Source organism: Procambarus clarkii, chromosome 10, assembly GCF_040958095.1.
Source record: "Procambarus clarkii isolate CNS0578487 chromosome 10, FALCON_Pclarkii_2.0, whole genome shotgun sequence".
In the NCBI taxonomy this organism is placed as follows: Eukaryota; Metazoa; Arthropoda; class Malacostraca; order Decapoda; family Cambaridae; genus Procambarus; species Procambarus clarkii.
In genome coordinates this window covers 48,988,005-49,009,251 of record NC_091159.1, presented here as the reverse complement: position 1 = coordinate 49,009,251, position 21,247 = coordinate 48,988,005, and the positions used below count along the sequence as shown (strand labels likewise).

Genomic DNA, 21,247 nt, shown 5'->3' with positions numbered 1-21,247 from the left:
GTTAGGTTAGGCATAGTAGTTAGATTGGGTATAGTTAGGTTAGGTTTGATAAGGTTGGTTACTTCAGATTTTCACGCAGTTGATTATTATTATTAATACGAGGCCACACATTTACAATGCTAACCAGCATATATACATTTTCTTCTGTCCTCCATGGACAGGGTTATAGACCTGTTAAACATATAGTTCAGTGATTTATTGAACAATCAACCACAGAAGGTGATTGTAGTGCTTTTAAAACGCTAACCAACATGCATAAATACATACAATTATCTTTGTCATAAATAAACAGTGTTGGAGGTATGTTATTGAACACAATGTGATTAATGTTCATATACAAAGGTGGAATGTCATTGTGAGAAGTGAGCCGAGTCCTCGGGTGGCGTGTGAGGCAAGCACTCTATGGTCAAGTCTCAGGAGTGTTGTGATGGGTCGTCAAGGTTTATTGGTGTTTTGGGCCGCTTGTCTGGCCCGACCGCACAAGTTACCTTACCATACGTATCACAGCAACGTTGCGACACATTGCATCATTAAGTTAATCCCGGTACGTTACTGTGAACGGTGAAGATGGAGCTCGGAACCAGGGTGCACACCTGGTAACACCCCCCTGCACACAGCACACGGTGATGGCCGCTCTACTGTGAAGTCAAGCTCCTGAACTCTGATCCGGAAAATATTATGTTTACTGCAGTATTTCAGATTAGTGTATTTCTGTTTAGGTTTAATGTCATATAGAGATAATGTGTTTTAAGGTCGATTTTCCTTGTTGGAGTCTTACTGAGGTCCCCTAGCCAGCGGCTGGTCAGGGGACCGGACTGCAAAGATATACACAGCGAAAGGTGTACCGTGCTGCTTCTGTTTTTTTTGTTTTTTTTTGCCGGGATATTCCTACGCGGGCCCTAAGCCTTTGGCTGCCCCACTAAGTGTTGCGTGTTTCTGTTTTACTTGGGCGGAGTATGAGTTTTTATGACTCGTATGGTCGCTTCAGTAAGATTTTGTCTCATGTGTTTAACAACTTCTGCTCTGTTGAATCTTAGTTGAAATCTTAATGGGATTGTAACTGTGTTAGATAATGTTCCAGTGGTCTGTCGGGCATTTCTCCACAGTGCTGACATTTCCTCTCATCTTCCGGAACCTGTAAGCCTATTTCCCATACACATGGGTATCCAACCCTGATGCGGTGTAAGTGTACTTCTGTTGTTCTACTGCTCCCTTTCATCAAACTAAGTGATTCGTAGTTGGTTGAATTCTTGTACCAACCCGCAGATCCTGATGTTGCAACTGCTGTGCTGTGGTCACTGTACATCTTCTCCATTGCTCCGTTTCTAATTACTTTCTTAATCTGTGATAGACGCTGTGGTATGTAAATGTCTACATTTCTTCTCTTAGTTGCAAATTTTACAGCTTCGTCTGCACTGTCATTTCCTATTATTCCCACATGGCTTGGCACCCAGTTGATAAGTACCCGACGGCCTTGACGTTTGAGTATTTGCATTAATGATAAGACATTTGTGATCAGATGGATGTAATCACGTATGTGTTCTTGTTGCAAGGTTTCAGTGGCAGTTCTCGAGTCTGAATGTATGATAACATGTTGTCGGTGTTCAGCAAGAGCATGTTCCAAAGCCTTTTGAATGGCTAGCATCTCTGTTTGTAAAGCTGAACACCCATTTGAGAGTCTCCAACTATTTACAGAGTTTCCTGCTTTAACTGCAGCTCCGGTTTCTTGTCCCTGCTGGTCTACTGATCCATCTGTGAAGTAAGTGAAGCTGTCGGATGCCAAGTTTGCTTCTATATGCATCTGTGCAATATTACGTGGCAGATGAGGATTAGTCTGGTTCTTTCTTCCTTCAAGAGCCATAATCTTAAAGTCTGCTGGCGGAGATTCCCAAGAGCCTTGCATAAAGAAGTCTGCATGTATTTCGTCGACACTCTTCTCAGTGATTGTGTTTGTTATATCGAATGTATTGTTGGTGTTTATCGCACAATGAGTCCACCTGTTGCTATTGGAGGCTCTTCTGTCCCGAGTTAGTGCTCCAGTGATTATATCTTTAAGTGAACTGATTCTAGGTCTAGTCAATATCTTGGTCAGCATGCACGCAGCAATCCCTTTTACCCTTATTTCAATCGACGTTAGCTTGGTTTCTAGTCTTAGGTGCAGTATTTTAGTCCATCTGGGAGCTCCTGTTATGACTCGCATTACATCGTTTTGAATAACCTCAACGTTTGCCCACTGACCAGGAGAAAGAGTAAGACAGGCGCTGCATAATGAACTAGGGAACGAACGGCATGCATGTAAAACATTTTTAACACTTTGTGTTCCGCTCCTAGACGAGGCCCTGTGATTGTTCGCATTATATTCAGTCGTGATTTTGCTTTCTCCTTCAGATATTGAATTTGCTTGTTGAATGTCATTTTAGAATCTATCCACACTCCGAGATATTGATATTGTGTAACCCACTGAAGGTTAATGTCTTGAATGCTGAATGCGTATGTGCCTGTCTGGAGTGTTGCCGCCTAGTCTCATTGCCTTAGACTTCTGTGCAGATATTTTTAGCCCTAAAATGCTGCATTCAGATGTTACTTTATCTAACGCCTCTTGGTCTTTATTTAGAAGTGAAGGACCTGTAATGACTAATGCTACATCATCAGCATAGCTTAGCAATTTAACTCCTCCTGCAAATGTCATGGTAACGAGGTTTTCCATAAAGATGTTAAAAAGACTAGGACAGAGGACTCCTCCTTGTGCTGCTCCTGGTGTATACATACATCATTTTCCTCAGTTGTTGACTATGTAGAGGACCAGGGTATACATGCTGGTTGGTCACTAAGCTCTTGTGGTGGCCACAAGAGTCTTATTTATAACACTGCGCAGATTGACAAGCCTTTAGACTAACAATAAAGTAAACTTATGTTGCGACCCACAACAGTCTTTTAACTCCTTTACGCCAAGTGCTTAACTGAGAAATTGGGTACAAAATTGACCTGCCTAACCGTCTCCCCGAATCGAATCCGGAATCAATGAGTTGATCCGACTATCCGCTAACCACAGACCAATTATAATTAAGGGATTGGAAACAGACTGGAACACCGCAAGACCAGGTCAAGGGCGTGAGGGCAGAGACCTGGGCATGAGGGCACAGGCGGAGGTGTGAGGGGCAGGTTCTGGTCAACTAACGAGCGAGCTGCCCCTTTACCTATGGGGAGGGAATGGGGAAGGGGAGGGAGGACGGCTGGGTAAGGTGTGACGTGTGAGGTACAGGGCAGATGTTTATGGGTACATTGTTATTATACCAGCCCACCATACACCATACACTCCGGGACACTGCCCACCTCTACACGTGCAGGGTGTGGCCCACCTCTACACGTGCAGGGTGTGGCCCACCTCTACACGTGCAGGGGTATGGCCCACTTCTACACGTGCAGGGTGCGACCCACCTCTACACGTGCAGGGGTATGGCCCACCTCTACACGTGCAGGGTGTGACCCACCTCTACACGTGCAGGGTGTGACCCACCTCTACACGTGCAGGGTGTGACCCACCTCTACACGTGCAGGGTGTGGCCCACCTCTACACGTGCAGGGGTATGACCCACTTCTACACGTGCAGGGTGTGACCCACCTCTACACGTGCAGGGTGTGACCCACCTCTAATCGTGCAGGGGTATGGCCCACTTCTACACGTGCAGGGTGTGACCCACCTCTACACGTGCAGGGTGTGACCCACCTCTACACGTGCAGAGTGTGACCCACCTCTACACGTGCAGGGTGTGACCCACCTCTACACGTGCAGGGTGTGACCCACCTCTACACGTGCAGGGTGTGACCCACCTCTACACGTGCAGGGTGTGACCCACCTCTACACGTGCAGGGTGTGACCCACCTCTACACGTGCAGGGGTATGGCCCACTTCTACACGTGCAGGGTGCGACCCACCTCTACACGTGCAGGGGTATGGCCCACCTCTACACGTGCAGGGTGTGACCCACCTCTACACGTGCAGGGTGTGACCCACCTCTACACGTGCAGGGGTATGGCCCACTTCTACACGTGCAGGGTGTGACCCACCTCTACACGTGCAGGGGTATGGCCCACCTCTACACGTGCAGGGTGTGACCCACCTCTACACGTGCAGGGTGTGACCCACCTCTACACGTGCAGGGTGTGACCCATCTCTACACGTGCAGGGTGTGACCCACCTCTACACGTGCAGGGTGTGACCCACCTCTACACGTGCAGGGTGTGGCCCACTTCTACACGTGCAGGGTGTGACCCACCTCTACACGTGCAAGGTGTGACCCACCTCTACACGTGCAGGGTGTGGCCCACCTCTACACGTGCAGGGTGTGGCCCACCTCTACACGTGCAGGGTGTGGCCCACCTCTACACGTGCAGGGTGTGACCCACCTCTACACGTGCAGGGTGTGGCCCACCTCTACACGTGCAGGGTGTGGCCCACCTCTGCACGTGCAGGGTGTGGCCCACCTCTACACGTGCAGGGTGTGGCCCACCTCTACACGTGCAGGGTGTGGCCCACCTCTACACGTGCAGGGTGTGGCCCACCTCTACACGTGCAGGGTGTGGCCCACCTCTACACGTGCAGGGTGTGGCCCACCTCTACACGTGCAGGGTGTGGCCCACCTCTACACGTGCAGGGTGTGGCCCACCTCTACACGTGCAGGGTGTGGCCCACCTCTACACGTGCAGGGTGTGGCCCACCTCTACACGTGCAGGGGTGTGGCCCACCTCTACACGTGCAGGGGTGTGGCCCACCTCTACACGTGCAGGGGTGTGGCCCACCTCTACACGTGCAGGGGTGTGGCCCACTTCTACACGTGCAGGGGTGTGGCCCACCTCTACACGTGCAGGGGTGTGGCCCACTTCTACACGTGCAGGGTGTGACCCACCTCTACACGTGCAGGGTGTGGCCCACCTCTACACGTGCAGGGTGTGGCCCACTTCTACACGTGCAGGGTGTGGCCCACCTCTACACGTGCAGGGTGTGGCCCACTTCTACACGTGCAGGGTGTGACCCACCTCTACACGTGCAGGGTGTGGCCCACCTCTACACGTGCAGGGTGTGGCCCACCTCTACACGTGCAGGGTGTGGCCCACTTCTACACGTGCAGGGTGTGACCCACCTCTACACGTGCAGGGTGTGGCCCACCTCTACACGTGCAGGGTGTGGCCCACTTCTACACGTGCAGGGTGTGGCCCACCTCTACACGTGCAGGGTGTGGCCCACTTCTACACGTGCAGGGTGTGACCCACCTCTACACGTGCAGGGTGTGGCCCACCTCTACACGTCCAGGGTGTGGCCCACTTCTACACGTGCAGGGTGTGGCCCACCTCTACACGTGCAGGGTGTGACCCACCTCTACACGTGCAGGGTGTGGCCCACTTCTACACGTGCAGGGTGTGACCCACCTCTACACGTGCAGGGTGTGGCCCACCTCTACACGTGCAGGGTGTGGCCCACTTCTACACGTGCAGGGTGTGGCCCACCTCTACACGTGCAGGGTGTGACCCACCTCTACACGTGCAGGGTGTGGCCCACCTCTACACGTGCAGGGTGTGGCCCACCTCTACACGTGCAGGGTGTGGCCCACTTCTACACGTGCAGGGTGTGACCCACCTCTACACGTGCAGGATGTGGCCCACTTCTACACGTGCAGGGTGTGACCCACCTCTACACGTGCAGGGTGTGGCCCACCTCTACACGTGCAGGGTGTGGCCCACTTCTACACGTGCAGGGGTGTGGCCCACCTCTACACCACAGTAAACACCTTCATGTAATCAGCAACAAAACTAGAGGCCTGACTGTGCTTCACGCGCCTTACTACACGCCTGCACACAAGCGTCCTCTCACTTATACATCTTAACATCACCTAGATGTTAAATATCTTGGAAGAGCATATGAATGATAACTCAGACGAATTCTTCGTGAATGTGATACCAACATCAAATCATATATCAGATATCACTCCACTGGATTTTGAAGAAGCCATAAATAGTATGGCTATGCACTCTGCACCAGGCCCTGATTCCTGGAACTCCATATTCATCAAGAACCGTAAAAAAACACCATCGCAAGCCCTGAACATTCTTTGGAGACGGAGCTTAGATACTGGTGTATCCCTGACATACTGAAAACAGCAGATATAACACCACTCCATAAGAGAGGCAATAAAGCAGTGGCAAAAATCTATAGCCTGATAGCACTAACATATACCTGCTTGATGGGGTTCTGGAAGTTCTTCTACTCCCCAAGCCCGGCCTGGGCTTGAGAGAACATCGCACATCATAAAAATCTTTGAAAGAGTGATAAGAAATAAGATCACAAAACAAATGGAATCACAGCCTCTACATAACTTATCATAGTTGCTGGACCACTATGACATGGTCTTGGGAAGGAAGATAAACAAAACGTTGATGTAATTTACAGATCTCGTAAAAGCCTTCGACAAATGTGACCATGGTGTTATTGCACACAAAATGCGCTCAAAGGGAATCACAGGAAAAATAGGAAGATGGATCTACAATTTGCCAATTGACAGAACCCAATGTGTAATAGGCATGAAAGTAAAATCCGGTTCATCAACCGTGAAGAGCTCAGTTCCCCCCCCCCTCGCCGGGTACTGTGCTTGCACCAGTACTCTTTCTCATCCTCATATCAGACATAGACAAGGACACTATCTATAGTACCGTATTATCCTTTGCAGATGACACTAGGATTTTTATGAGAGTAGACAAGATAACCAAACCACATATCAGAAGATGAAGAAATTCGGTCCGTCCGTTATCAATTCGTGTGTGAGTAGACATTATAGAGGACACAACAAACCTCCAAACTGATGTAAACCAGGTCTTTCAATGGGCCATACAAAATAATATGGTATTCATACAAACTATAAACTCCGGGAGACGGGTAGGATCTAGTCGGAGCTTTAACTAGCCACATGACGCTTGACCTCCACCTCACCACAAACCTACTGTCCCCAACGTATAATTCCGCAAAACAAAATGTCCACTTAAAAACGGTGGTGTAAGATGGCAGATGACAGCCACACCAACGGTGCTTGACTGCGTGTGTCGACGTTGTCTGGCGGCCGATCTTGACCAAGCCAAACACTCTCGTGAGGATAAATATCACGAATCCAATTTAAATTCTAAGACATCAGATGGTGGTGGAGACACGACCTTGGGTCCTCTGGCATCTCCACCTACACGCTCAAGGAGTCTCAACATTTGCCTTCACCTTTATTTACGGCAGACTGTAATTTTATTTGTATAAGATTGTATCTAAAAAACTTGTAAGTTATAAACATATTTACTTAATTTTCCATATGGACAGTGAAGTGTAAAGCTGGTGGAGCTTGAGGAAGGTGTGCTGGCAGACACTTCCCCCGCGCCTGGGGCCACATATACAACACCTACTGTACAACATATTATCCACATGTTGTATGGGGCGAAAATATTCATTACATATTGAAAAGTCAGTGTTAACAGTTAACAGACGTTAAGGTAATTATCAGGAGAAAGCACTGAGCCATTACGACTATATAGAACAATTAACAAAAGAGATGTTAGTTGAAGCCTAAAGTTTGTTGGAGGGTGTTATGTGGCCTTATTACCAGTCGTTGTTCACTCACTGCCAGTTAACACATAACATTTACTAACCAATAACAGTACAGCATGTGCAATATTTACTAGTAGTCATCAACTCCCTCTGGCACCGCTGCTCTTCTGTCTCTCCAAGCAGATCTCTGCCTCCCTCCCTGCCTGCCTCCCTCCCTGCCTGCCTCCCTCCCTCCCTCCCTGGCTGCCTCCCTCCCTCCCTTCCTCCCTCCCTGCCTGCCTCCCTGGCTGCCTGCCTCCCTCCCTCCCTGCCTCCCTGGCTGCCTGCCTCCCTCCCTCCCTCCCTGGCTGCCTCCCTCCCTCCCTTCCTCCCTCCCTGCCTGCCTCCCTCCCTCCCTGGCTGCCTCCCTGCCTGCCTCTCTCCCTCCCTCCCTCCCTCCCTTCCTCCCTCCCTGCCTGCCTGCCTCCCTCCCTGCCTGCCTCCCTGGCTGCCTCCCTGGCTGCCTGCCTCCCTTTCTCCCTCCCTGCCTGCCTGCCTGCCTCCCTCCCTGCCTCCCTGGCTGCCTGCCTCCCTCCCTCCCTCCCTGCCTGCCTGCCTCCCTCCCTCCCTGCCTGCCTCCCTCCCTGCCTGCCTCCCTGGCTGCCTCCCTGGCTGCCTGCCTCCCTTTCTCCCTCCCTGCCTGCCTGCCTCCCTCCCTCCCTTCCTCCCTCCCTGCCTGCCTGCCTGCCTCCCTCCCTCCCTCCCTGGCTGCCTGGCTGCCTGCCTGCCTCCCTCCCTGCCTCCCTGGCTGCCTGCCTCCCTCCCCGTGGCACAATAAGGTAACACTCACCATCTCTGGACATGCCCAGGGCGAGGCACTTCTGGAGGCGGCAATACTGGCAACGATTGCGGTTGACGCGATCCACGACACAGTTCTTCTGACGCGGGCACTGGTAGTTGACCACGGAGGACTGGGACCGTCTGAAGAAGCCCTTGCATCCCTCGCAGGTGATGACGCCATAGTGGACCCCGGAGGACTTGTCCCCGCACACCTTGCACGGGATGATCTCGATCTGCGCTGTGGAGAGCAAGCAAACACGGTGGGTTACTCTCTGGCTGGCTGGCACCCCCCACCATACACCATACATTATACACCCCCCCACCATACACCATACATTATACACTACACACCATACATTATACACCCCCCACCATACACCATACATTATACACCATACATTATACACCCCCCACCATACATTATACACCCCCCCACCATACACCATACATTATACACTACACACCATACATTATACACCCCCCACCATACACCATACATTATACACTCTATACCATACATTATACACTCTATACCATACATTATACACCCCCACCATACGCCATACATTATACACTCTATACCAGACATTAAACACTCTACACCATACATTATACACTCCACACCATACATTATACACTCTACACCATACATTATACACTCTATACCATACATTATACACCCCCCACCATACGCCATACATTATACACTCAATACCATACATTACACACTCTATACCATACATTATACACTCTATACCATACATTATACACTCCACACCATACATTATACACTCTATACCAGACATACACTCTATACCATACATTATACACTCTATACCAGACATTATACACTCTATATCATACATTATACACTCTATACCATACATTATACACTCTATACCATACATTATACACTCTACACCATACATTATACACTCTATACCATACATTATACACTCCACACCATACATTATACACTACACCATGCATTATACACTCTACACCATTCATTATATACTCTACACCATATATTATATACTCTACACCATACATTATACACTCTACACCAGACATTATACACTACACACCGTACATTATACACTGTCCACCATATATCATGCAATGTACACCTTGCATTGTAAATTGTACACCTTATATTATACACTGTACACCATACATTATATATTGTACACATTGCATTATGCACTACACACCTTACATTATACACTATACACCACACATTATAAACCATGAATTATACACTGCACCATACATTATACACTGTACAATAGACACTATATATTATACACTGTAAATCATTACACTGTACACCATACATTATGCATTGTACTTAACCTTGCTAGTTGACCAGTCCAGGAACCTGGAGGCCTATTCGGGGACCGGGCCGCGGGGACCTTGACCCCCGAAATCATAGCAAGGTAACCGCAAAAAAATAAATTAAAATACATCATTGAGGTTACCGTGTGATGTTTTGGGGCTCAACGTCCCCGCGGCCCGGTCCCCGACCAGGCCTCCTCGTTGCTGGACTGGTCAACCAGGCTGTTAGACGCGGCTGCTCGCAGCCTGAGGTATGAGTCACAGCCTGGTTGATCAGGTATCCTTTGGAGGTGCTTATCCAGTTCTCTCTTGAACACTGTGAGGGGTCGGCCAGTTATGCCCCTTATGTGTAGTGGAAGCATGTTGAACAGTCTCGGGCCTCTGATGTTGATAGTTCTCTCTCAGAGTACCTGTTGCACCTCTGCTTTTCAACGGCGGTATTCTGCACATCCTGCCATACCTCCTGGTCTCATGTGGTGTTATTTCTGTGTGCAGGTTTGGGACCAGTCCTTCAAATATTTTCCAAGTAAATTATTATGTATCTCTCCCGCCTGCGCTCAAGAGAATATAGATTTAGGCAGTTAGTTGGTCCCAATAGTTTAGATATTTTACTGAGTGGATTCTAGCAGTAAAGGATCTCTGCACGCTCTCCAGGTCAGCAATTTCTCCAGCTTTGAAAGGGGCTGTCATTGTGCAGCAGTACTCCACTCTAGAGAGCACAAGCGTCTTGAAAAGTATCATCATCGGTATAGCATCTCTAGTGTGAAAGGTTCTTGTAATTCAACCTGTCATTTTTCTTGCAGTTGTGACGGCTACTTTATTGTGTTCTTTAAAGGTAAGGTCTTCCAACATGAGTACACCCAAAACCTTTACATTGCTTTTTCGTTCTATGTTATGATTTGTCTGCGTTTTGTACGTGGTTTCCGTTTTTATATTTTCATTTTTTCCGTAGCGCATGAGCTGGAACTTATCTTCGTTAAATATCATGTTTTTTCTGTAGCCCATTTAAAGACCTGATTTACATCTGATTGCAAGTTTGCTGTGTCCTCTATGTTGTCTACTCTCATAAAAATCTTAATGCCATCTGCAAAAGATGATACGATATTGTAATTTGTGTCCTTGTCTATGTCCGATATGAGGATGAGAAAAAATACTGGAGCAAGCACAGTACCCTGGGGGGACAGAGCTCTTCACGGTTGATGGTCCAGATTTTATTTTGTTGACTATTACACATTGGGTTCTGTTAGTAAGGAAATTGTAGATCCATCTGCCTATTTTTCCGGTAATTCCTTTTGAACGCATTTTATGTGCAGTAACACCATGGTCACATTTGTCGAAGGTTTTTGCAAAATCTGTGCAAATTAGCGTTTTGCTTGTCTTCCATGGCAACGAATGTCATGTCAAAATGGTCCAGCAACTGTGATAGGCAAGAGCGCCCTGTTCTGAAACCATGTTGTCCGGGGTTATGGAGATGCTGTGATTCCATGTAGTTTGTGATTTTACTTCTTAGCACTCTTTCAAAGATTTTTATGATATGTGATTTTAGTGCAATCGGTCTGCATTTTTTGCCTCTGCCTTATTTCCTCCTTTATGGAGTGGTGCTATCTCTGCTGTTTTAGTATGTGAAGGATAATTCCAGTATCTAGGCCGTCTCCAAAGAATGTTAAGGGCCTGCGATAGTGTTTTTTTTTTGTACAATTCTTGATGAATATAGAATTCCAAGAATCATAGCCTGGTGCAGAGTACATAACAATACTGTCTATGGCTTCTTCAAAATCCAGTGGGAATAGGGTGACATCTGATATATGGTTTGATATTGGTATCACATCCATGAAAAATTCATTTGGGTTATCAATCTTCAGTGAGTTTAGTGGCTCGCTGAAAAGAGTCGTATTGATCCCCCAGTATTTCGCTAATTTCTTTGATGTCATCTGTGAAAGTTCCATCTCCCTTTCGCAGGGGCCCGATACTAGTGGTTTTTGATCTTGATTTTGCATAGGAGAAAAAATATTCCTGATTTTTTTATATTTCACGATGGCTTCACTTTACGGATACTGTCTATAATGTACACCATACATTATACACTGTACACAATTCACTGTACACAATTCACTGTACACTGTACACAATACACTGTACACTGTACACCATGCATATACACTGCACATAATACATTATACACAGTACACCATACGTTATACACTGTACACAACACATTGTACACCATACATTATACACTGTACACAATGCATTGTACACTGTACATCAAACATTATAATCAAATCAAATCACATGTTTATTCAGGTAAAGTACATACATACAAGGTGAGATACAAACATTGATGGATTTATAGATAGAGCTAGTACATACAATGCCTAAAGCCACTATTACGCAAAGCGTTTCGGGCAGTGTACACTGTATACAATACATTGTACACTGTACACATGCATTTTACACTGTAAACCATACATTATACATTGTACACAATACATTATACACATTCCACCATACATTATACACTGTACACCATACATTATACACTGTACACCATACATTATGTAGATATGTAGATATGATAGAGCCCAATAGGCCCAGGAACTTGTACACCAGTTGATTGACAGTTGAGAGGCGGGACCAAAGAGCTGAAGCTCGCAGGTAACCCCCCCCCCCTCACAAGCACAACTAGGTGAGTACGTACGTACACACGCGCGCGCGGGGCCTCGTGGCTGAGTGGATGGCGCTTGGGGGCGGAGTCCTAATGACCCGGGATCGATTCCGGGCGGAGGCTGAAACAAATGGGCAGAGTTTCTTTCACCTTGATGTTCTGTTCACCTAGCAGTAAATAGTACCTGATAGTGTGTGCGTTTGTTAGAGAGAGAAATATATGAAGTAGCTATAATAGAGGAAAATAGACGAGTTAGAAAGGCGGGGTCCAAGAACTAATAGCTCGATTCTGCAGATAAATAGTAAATACACGCACACGGGGGCCCGGATGGAAGCTGGAGACTCAGATGTGTCATAGAGATGTTAGAAAGTTTTCCTTTAGCATGCGGGAAGTGAGTAAATGGAATGACCTAAAGGAGCAGGTTGTAGAGGCTAACTCCATTCATAACTTTAAAAGCAGGTATGCGCGCACACACACACAGGCGCGCGCGCGTATAAGACAACGAACCACAAGGCCATTGCCCCCAGTAATAATCAAAATACAACAATGCAAGAGAAGAAGAGCGCTGGCAGCCTACACAGACACTGAGCACCCCGCGCCCACCAGCCTAACCCACCACTCCGGGTAACTGTTCTAAATAAAGATAATCTGATCAAACGTGTGAACCTGAAACTCGAAACACACACAAAAAATCTCCGTTAGTTCTCACAAGGAGCAGCAACTACTGGAGTCATCGTGCGTGAGGCAGCGCCGCACAGTTATGACGTCACAACATACACGCTCCAATCCCAGGCGAGGCGCTCTACTGCCATGACGTCACTGATGATGCTACCCAACCACTTGGGAGAGTCTCGCAACCTCAAGGGCATTGAACCTCCGCCGGTCATTTACTCGCACTCATACACTGACAGGAAACTATAGCTAATTCCACGGATATTAAATATTCGTAAGTATATTTCGAATCTAATGTGTATTTGTTCGTTATTCTCTTTAAACCAGATTTTAAAAAGTTTTATTAAACTCATAAAACATATATTTGCGCATTTGACCAATTGAAGGCAAGCAGACGTGACGTCATGCTACACGTGGACCAATGAACGACGAGGACTGACGACATGCTGGGACATGTCGATATAACCTGGGAGCAACGACCCCTCCACCACCCACAACACGCTGCTCGCCGGCACAAAGACTTTCACAACTTTTGGTAAAGTTATTGTTTATTATACGCCACCTGTCATAGTACATGGTACTGTGCCGGCGTCGTATGACGCTGAGTGCACGCCAGCACGCACACACACACACACACACACACACACACACACACACACACACACACACACACACACACACAGGAGGCCGAAGAGAGATTTATACCAACGGTAAAGGGAAAAAATAAGAAGGAATATAATAACCCATGGTTTAATAGACAGTGTCAGGAAGCAAAAATGGCCAGCAGGCGGGAGTGGAGGAAGTACAGAAGACAAAGAACAGAGGACAACAGAAGCAGATACAACAGAGCTAGGAACGATTACATTAACATAAGACGAACATCGGAAAGGGACTATGAGAACGATATTGCAATCAAAGCGAAAAAACAACCTAAGTTACTACACAGTCATATAAGAAGAAAAATGTCGGTGAACGACCAAGTGACAAGACTAAGGAAGACAGAGGGGGCATATACTGAAAGTGACAAGGAAATCTGCGAGGCACTGAATGCCAGTTTCCATGGAGTGTTCACTACCGAGCCTGAGCAGCTCCCATTGTTGGAAGGGGTTACCCTAGATGAAAGACTATCAGATATAGAGGTGACAGCAGAGGAGGTAATGAAACAGTTGACAACTCTAGATGCAACTAAAGCAGTTGGACCAGACAAAGTATCACCGTGGATACTAAAAGAAGCAGCACAGGCCCTCAGCGTGCCTCTGGCAATGATCTTTAATGAGTCACTTATGTCAGGAGAATTGCCCAGTTGCTGGAAGAAGGCAAATGTCGTGCCGATCTTCAAGAAAGGAGATAGGGAGGAGGCACTTAACTACAGACCTGTATCACTGACAAGCATCCCCTGTAAAATACTGGAAAGAATAATTAGGCTACGACTGGTTGCACACCTGGAGAACATTAGGTTTGTGAACAAACATCAACATGGGTTCTGGACAGGGAAATCGTGCCTAACAAACCTTCTGGAATTCTATGATAAAATAACGAGGATAAGACAGGACAGAGATGGTTGGGCAGACTGCATATTTCTGGACTGCCAAAAAGCCTTTGATACAGTACCGCACATGAGACTGCTGTTCAAGCTCGAGAGGCAGGCGGGGGTGGGGGGAAAGGTCCTAGAATGGATAAGGAACTACCTAACAGGAAGGAGCCAAAGAGTTACGGTAAGGGGCGAGAAGTCGGACTGGCGAACAGTAACAAGTGGAGTACCACAAGGATCGGTGCTGGGACCAATTCTATTTCTTGTGTATGTTAACGACATGTTTACAGGCGTAGAGTCCTACATGTCGATGTTTGCGGATGATGCAAAGTTGATGAGAAGAGTTGTGACAGATGAGGATTGCAGGATCCTCCAAGAGGACCTGAACAGATTGCAGAGATGGTCAGAGAAATGGCTACTAGAATTCAACACGAGCAAATGTAAAGTTATGGAAATGGGACTAGGAGATAGGAGACCAAAGGGACAGTACACAATGAAGGGGAACAGCCTACCTGTAACGACGCGTGAAAGAGACCTGGGGGTGGACGTAACACCTAATCTATCTCCTGAGGCACATATTAATAGGATAACGACAGCAGCGTACTCTACACTGGCAAAAGTTAGAACATCATTCAGAAACCTAAGTAAGGAGGCATTTAGGGCGCTTTACACTGCCTACGTAAGGCCAGTCTTAGAGTATGCCGCCTCATCATGGAGTCCCCATCTGAAGAAGCATATAATGAAACTGGAAAAGGTTCAGAGGTTTGCAACGAGACTCGTCCCAGAGCTACGAGGGATGGGGTATGAAGAGCGCCTGAGGGAACTGTGCCTTACGACACTAGAAAGAAGAAGGGAGAGGGGGGACATGATAGGAACGTATAAGATACTCAGAGGAATTGACAGAGTGGACATAGACGAAATGTTCACACGGAATAGTAACAGAACGAGAGGACATGGATGGAAGCTTGAAACTCAGATGAGTCACAGAGATGTAAGGAAGTTTTCTTTTAGCGTGAGAGTAGTGGGGAAATGGAATGCACTTCAGGAACAGGTTGTGGAAGCAAATACTATTCATAATTTTAAAACCAGGTATGATAGGGAAATGGGACAGGAGTCATTGCTGTAAACAACCGATGCTCGAAAGGCGGGATCCAAGAGTCAATGCTCGATCCTGCAAGCACATATAGGTGAGTACATATAGGTGAGTACACACACACACACACACACACACACACACACACACACACACACACACACACACACACACCGTTGATTTAGGGAGGTAAGCAGTACATAAATTATAAAAGTATTTAGGATTAGTGTGTGAGGGTGAAGTGTGTAGGATGGTGTTGGGTTACCTCACCTGACTACCTGTGGTGGACGGGTCTGGTCTGAGGGCCTATAGTGGCTTGCACACACATCCAGTCATGTATAGGGTTAGTGACCCGTGGGCCAGGCTGAACTCACTCACACTCTCTCACACTCTCTCACACTCTCACACACTCTCTCACACTCACTCTCTCTCTCTCTCTCTCTCTCTCTCTCTCTCTCTCTCTCTCTCTCTCTCTCTCTCTCTCTCTCTCTCTCTCTCTCTCTCTCTCTCTCTACACCTCACTCCTGGCACTCTACACCCTGGTGGTGCTCCTGAGTGAGGCCTGAGTAAGGGCTGAGTGAGGGCTGCTACGGTTCACCAGTGTCATACATAAAAACAAATAACCTAACCTGACCTACCGCCTTCCTCAAGGCATTGTACTCTATGTTCTGAACAAGATTCTATGATCTAGACCCCTAGAGCCCACACCAGCATACAGTACAATATAGAGCCCAACATTGCTATAGATAACTGCACAGAAAAAGCGTTGTTTATAGTTGTACATTTCAACATGAACTCTTAATGAACCTGCATTTATTATAAACAGTATTACATATACCCAGGTTGTATTGTTTACATAGAAGGTATTTATATGGATGTATAGCGCCATTGAGGTCCATAGGTGCTGGGCTCTTGTGGACACAAGAGTGGTATATATATAGTCGTCCCGGGGTCGTCGTCACCTCAGGCTCAGGAAATCTTCTGAAGATCTTGGCAAACATGGCGCTTTAGGGAGCTCTTGTGATCACTGAGAACACTGTTGATCACTGTCGTAAGTCAGGCCACTGGGAAGAGGCCCGGGACCCACACATCACCATCACCACTAAAACACTCAACACACATACACGCTGCATTATGGCGAGCATAATAGGAAGCTTGGTCAAGACCATAGGCCACACCAACCTAATCCTCCTCCACAACCCGCCTCAGACAAACATCTGCCCCTCATTCATGCACACGCCGCACACACACACACACACACACACACACACACACACACACACACACACACACACACACACACACACACACACACACACACACACACACACACATACACACACACACACACACACACAATTCTTCAGGAGTCAGAGAAAGAAAAAGACTTGGGAGTTGATATCACGCCAGACCTGTCTCCTGCAGCACATATCAAGAGGATAACATCAGTGGCATATGCCAGGCTGGCCAACATATGAACGGCATTCAGAAACTTGTGTAAAGAATCATTCAGAACTTTGTATACCACATATGTCAGGCCAATCCTGGAGTATGCAGCCCCAGCATGGAGTCCATATCTAGTCAAGGATAAGACTAAACTGGAAAAGGTTCAAAGATTTGCCACCAGACTAGTACCCGAGCTGAGAGGTATGAGCTACGAGGAGAGACTACGGGAATTAAACCTCACTTCGCTGGAAGACAGAAGAGTTAGGGGGGACATCATCACCACATTCAAGATTCTCAAGGGAATTGATAGGATAAAGACAGATAAAGACAGGCTATTTAACACAAGGGGCACACGCACAAGGGGACACAGGTGGAAACTGAGCGCCCAAATGAGAAAGAACTTTTTTAGTGTCAGAGTGGTTGACAAATGGAATGCATTAGGAAGTGATGTGGTGGAGGCTGACTCCATACACAGTTTCAAGTGTAGATATGATAGAGCCCAATAGGCTCAGGAATCTGTACACCTGTTGATTGATGGTTGAGAGGCGGGACCAAAGAGCCAGAGCTCAATCCCCGCAAGCACAACTAAGTGAGTACCTTTAGGTGCGTACACAGACACACAGTAGACGCCGCAGGCAGCGTACAGTGGCCGTAGTAAGCGGGGCGAGTGAGCTCTTGTCTTGAGCGACAGGTGCACAACCGTCCACCCCGTTATGCGGCTCCCCAATATGTCTGCCACAAGCACCGTCACTTCACCTCCACACTCCAACTCATGCTCTCTACTTCAATATGAACAAATAACACATTTCATAACACTATATACAAAGTTGCAGAAAGTTGTTAAGTTGGCGCGTCCGTTATGGTGTACTCCAAACCCCGTTAATAGACCAGCTAACGGGACTGTTGAAGGAACCGCTACGCCAGGCACAAGAATAGTCACGCCGCTCAGCGTGTCACTCCTCAGCCACAGTTGTTGGCTTCACCTGCGTATGTACCTTCACAAATATTAACAACTTCCACGTTATGCCAAATTCATCAATTGATCTTAGATGGAAAATGAGTCGAAGTCTGAACGTTTGGGTTAAATTATATTGTAAGTTTGGCAAGGAGATGCATTCCAAGGTGTTGATGGCGGGCGGGCGCGTATACTGCCGCTACCTGGCTCCCGGCCCCCGCTCCCTCACCGCCCTCACAATGGAGAACACCCTCAACCTCTCTCAGGTTTTACTGTAGAACAAACGTAGAAAAACTCCCAAGCTGAGAGAGATAAAAAGCCTCTCGCGTGAACCCACCGACCACAACAGTCGACGCACAACGGGTATAACAAGTCAATACATCAATATTCCCCTGGTGTACATACCCAGGGGTCGCGGCTTGCCACACACTCAACCGTTACCTGCATGTGTGGTGCTTCTCTCATCTCTTACACCTCCTCTCTTAACTAGACTTATTTTATAGTGCAGCTAATATGACTATCATGCCCCAGGTCACATGGGTCCTCATGCCCCATGTCACATGGGTCCTCATGCCCCAGATCACATGGGTCCTCATGTCCCACATTATAGTCAGTAGCTGTAGGAATAGTGCAGTAATAGTACAGTAGTAATAGTACAGTAGTAATAGTACAGTAATAGTACAGCAGTAATAGTACAGCAGTAATAGTACAGCAGTAATAGTACAGCAGTAATAGTACAGTAGTAATAGTACAGCAGTAATAGTACAGCAGTAATAGTACAGTAGTAATAATACAGTAGTAATAGTACAGCAGTAATAGTACAGTAGTAATAGTACAGTAGTAATAGTACAGTAATAGTACAGTAGTAATAGTACAGCAGTAATAGTACAGCAGTAATAGTACAGCAGTAATAGTACAGCAGTAATAGTACAGCAGTAATAGTACAGTAGTAATAGTACAGTAGTAATAGTACAGTAGTAATAGTACAGCAGTAATAGTACAGTAGTAATAGTACAGTAGTAATAGTACAGCAGTAATAGTACAGTAGTAATAGTACAGTAATAGTACAGTAGTAATAGTACAGCAGTAATAGTACAGTAGTAATAGTACAGCAGTAATAGTACAGTAGTAATAGTACAGTAATAGTACAGTAGTAATAGTACAGCAGTAATAGTACAGTAGTAATAGTACAGCAGTAATAGTACAGCAGTAATAGTACAGTAGTAATAGTACAGTAGTAATAGTACAGTAGTAATAGTACAGCAGTAATAGTACAGCAGTAATAGTACAGCAGTAATAGTACAGTAGTAATAGTACAGTAGTAATAGTACAGTAGTAATAGTACAGCAGTAATAGTACAGCAGTAATAGTACAGCAGTAATAGTACAGTAGTAATAGTACAGTAGTAATAGTACAGCAGTAATAGTACAGTAGTAATAGTACAGCAGTAATAGTACAGTAGTAATAGTACAGTAATAGTACAGTAGTAATAGTACAGCAGTAATAGTACAGCAGTAATAGTACAGTAGTAATAGTACAGTCGTAATAGTACAGTAGTAATAGTACAGCAGTAATAGTACAGCAGTAATAGTACAGTAGTAATAGTACAGTAGTAATAGTACAGCAGTAATAGTACAGTAGTAATAGTACAGTAATAGTACAGTAGTAATAGTACAGTAGTAATAGTACAGTAGTAATAGTACAGCAGTAATAGTACAGCAGTAATAGTACAGTAGTAATAGTACAGTAGTAATAGTACAGCAGTAATAGTACAGCAGTAATAGTACAGTAGTAATAGTACAGTAGTAATAGTACAGTAGTAATAGTACAGCAGTAATAGTACAGCAGTAATAGTACAGTAGTAATAGTACAGCAGTAATAGTACAGCAGTAATAGTACAGCAGTAATAGTACAGTAGTAATAGTACAGTAGTAATAGTACAGTAGTAATAGTACAGCAGTAATAGTACAGCAGTAATAGTACAGTAGTAATAGTACAGTAGTAATAGTACAGCAGTAATAGTACAGTAGTAATAGTACAGTAATAGTACAGTAGTAATAGTACAGCAGTAATAGTACAGTAGTAATAGTACATCAGTAATAGTACAGCAGTAATAGTACAGTAGTAATAGTACAGTAGTAATAGTACAGTAGTAATAGTACAGCAGTAATAGTACAGCAGTAATAGTACAGTAGTAATAGTACAGCAGTAATAGTACAGCAGTAATAGTACAGCAGTAATAGTACAGTAGTAATAGTACAGTAGTAATAGTACAGTAGTAATTGTACAGTAGTAATAGTACAGCAGTAATAGTACAGCAGTAATAGTACAGTAGTAATAGTACAGTAGTAATAGTACAGCAGTAATAGTACAGTAGTAATAGTACAGTAATAGTACAGTAGTAATAGTACAGCAGTAATAGTACAGTAGTAATAGTACAGCAGTAATAGTTCAGCAGTAATAGTACAGTAGTAATAGTACAGTAGTAATAGTACAGTAGTAATAGTACAGCAGTAATAGTACAGCAGTAATAGTACAGTAGTAATAGTACAGCAGTAATAGTACAGCAGTAATAGTACAGCAGTAATAGTACAGTAGTAATAGTACAGTAGTAATAGTACAGTAGTAATAGTACAGCAGTAATAGTACAGCAGTAATAGTACAGTAGTAATAGTACAGTAGTAATAGTACAGCAGTAATAGTACAGCAGTAATAGTACAGTAGTAATAGTACAGCAGTAATAGTACAGCAGTAATAGTACAGTAGTAATAGTACAGCAGTAATAGTACAGCAGTAATAGTACAGTAGTAATAGTACAGCAGTAATAGTACAGCAGTAATAGTACAGTAGTAATAGTACAGCAGTAATAGTACAGCAGTAATAGTACAGCAGTAATAGTACAGCAGTAATAGTACAGCAGTAATAGTACAGTAGTAATAGTACAGTAGTAATAGTACAGTAGTAATAGTACAGCAGTAATAGTACAGTAGTAATAGTACAGTAATAGTACAGTAGTAATAGTACAGCAGTAATAGTACAGTAGTAATAGTACAGCAGTAATAGTACAGCAGTAATAGTACAGTAGTAATAGTACAGTAGTAATAGTACAGCAGTAATAGTACAGCAGTAATAGTACAGTAGTAATAGTA

General features: G+C 45.6%; 1 protein-coding gene across 1 annotated transcript in view; it reads right to left on the bottom strand.

Moving 5' to 3' along the window:
• Positions 1-21,247, bottom strand: part of Hr3 (Hormone receptor 3) — a gene marked incomplete in the record, with an annotated part of 296,866 nt that overhangs the window by 228,721 nt on the left and 46,898 nt on the right. The window contains 1 exon segment of the mRNA XM_069322036.1: positions 8,409-8,636. Within this exon segment, the coding sequence (XP_069178137.1) occupies positions 8,409-8,636 (228 nt within the window).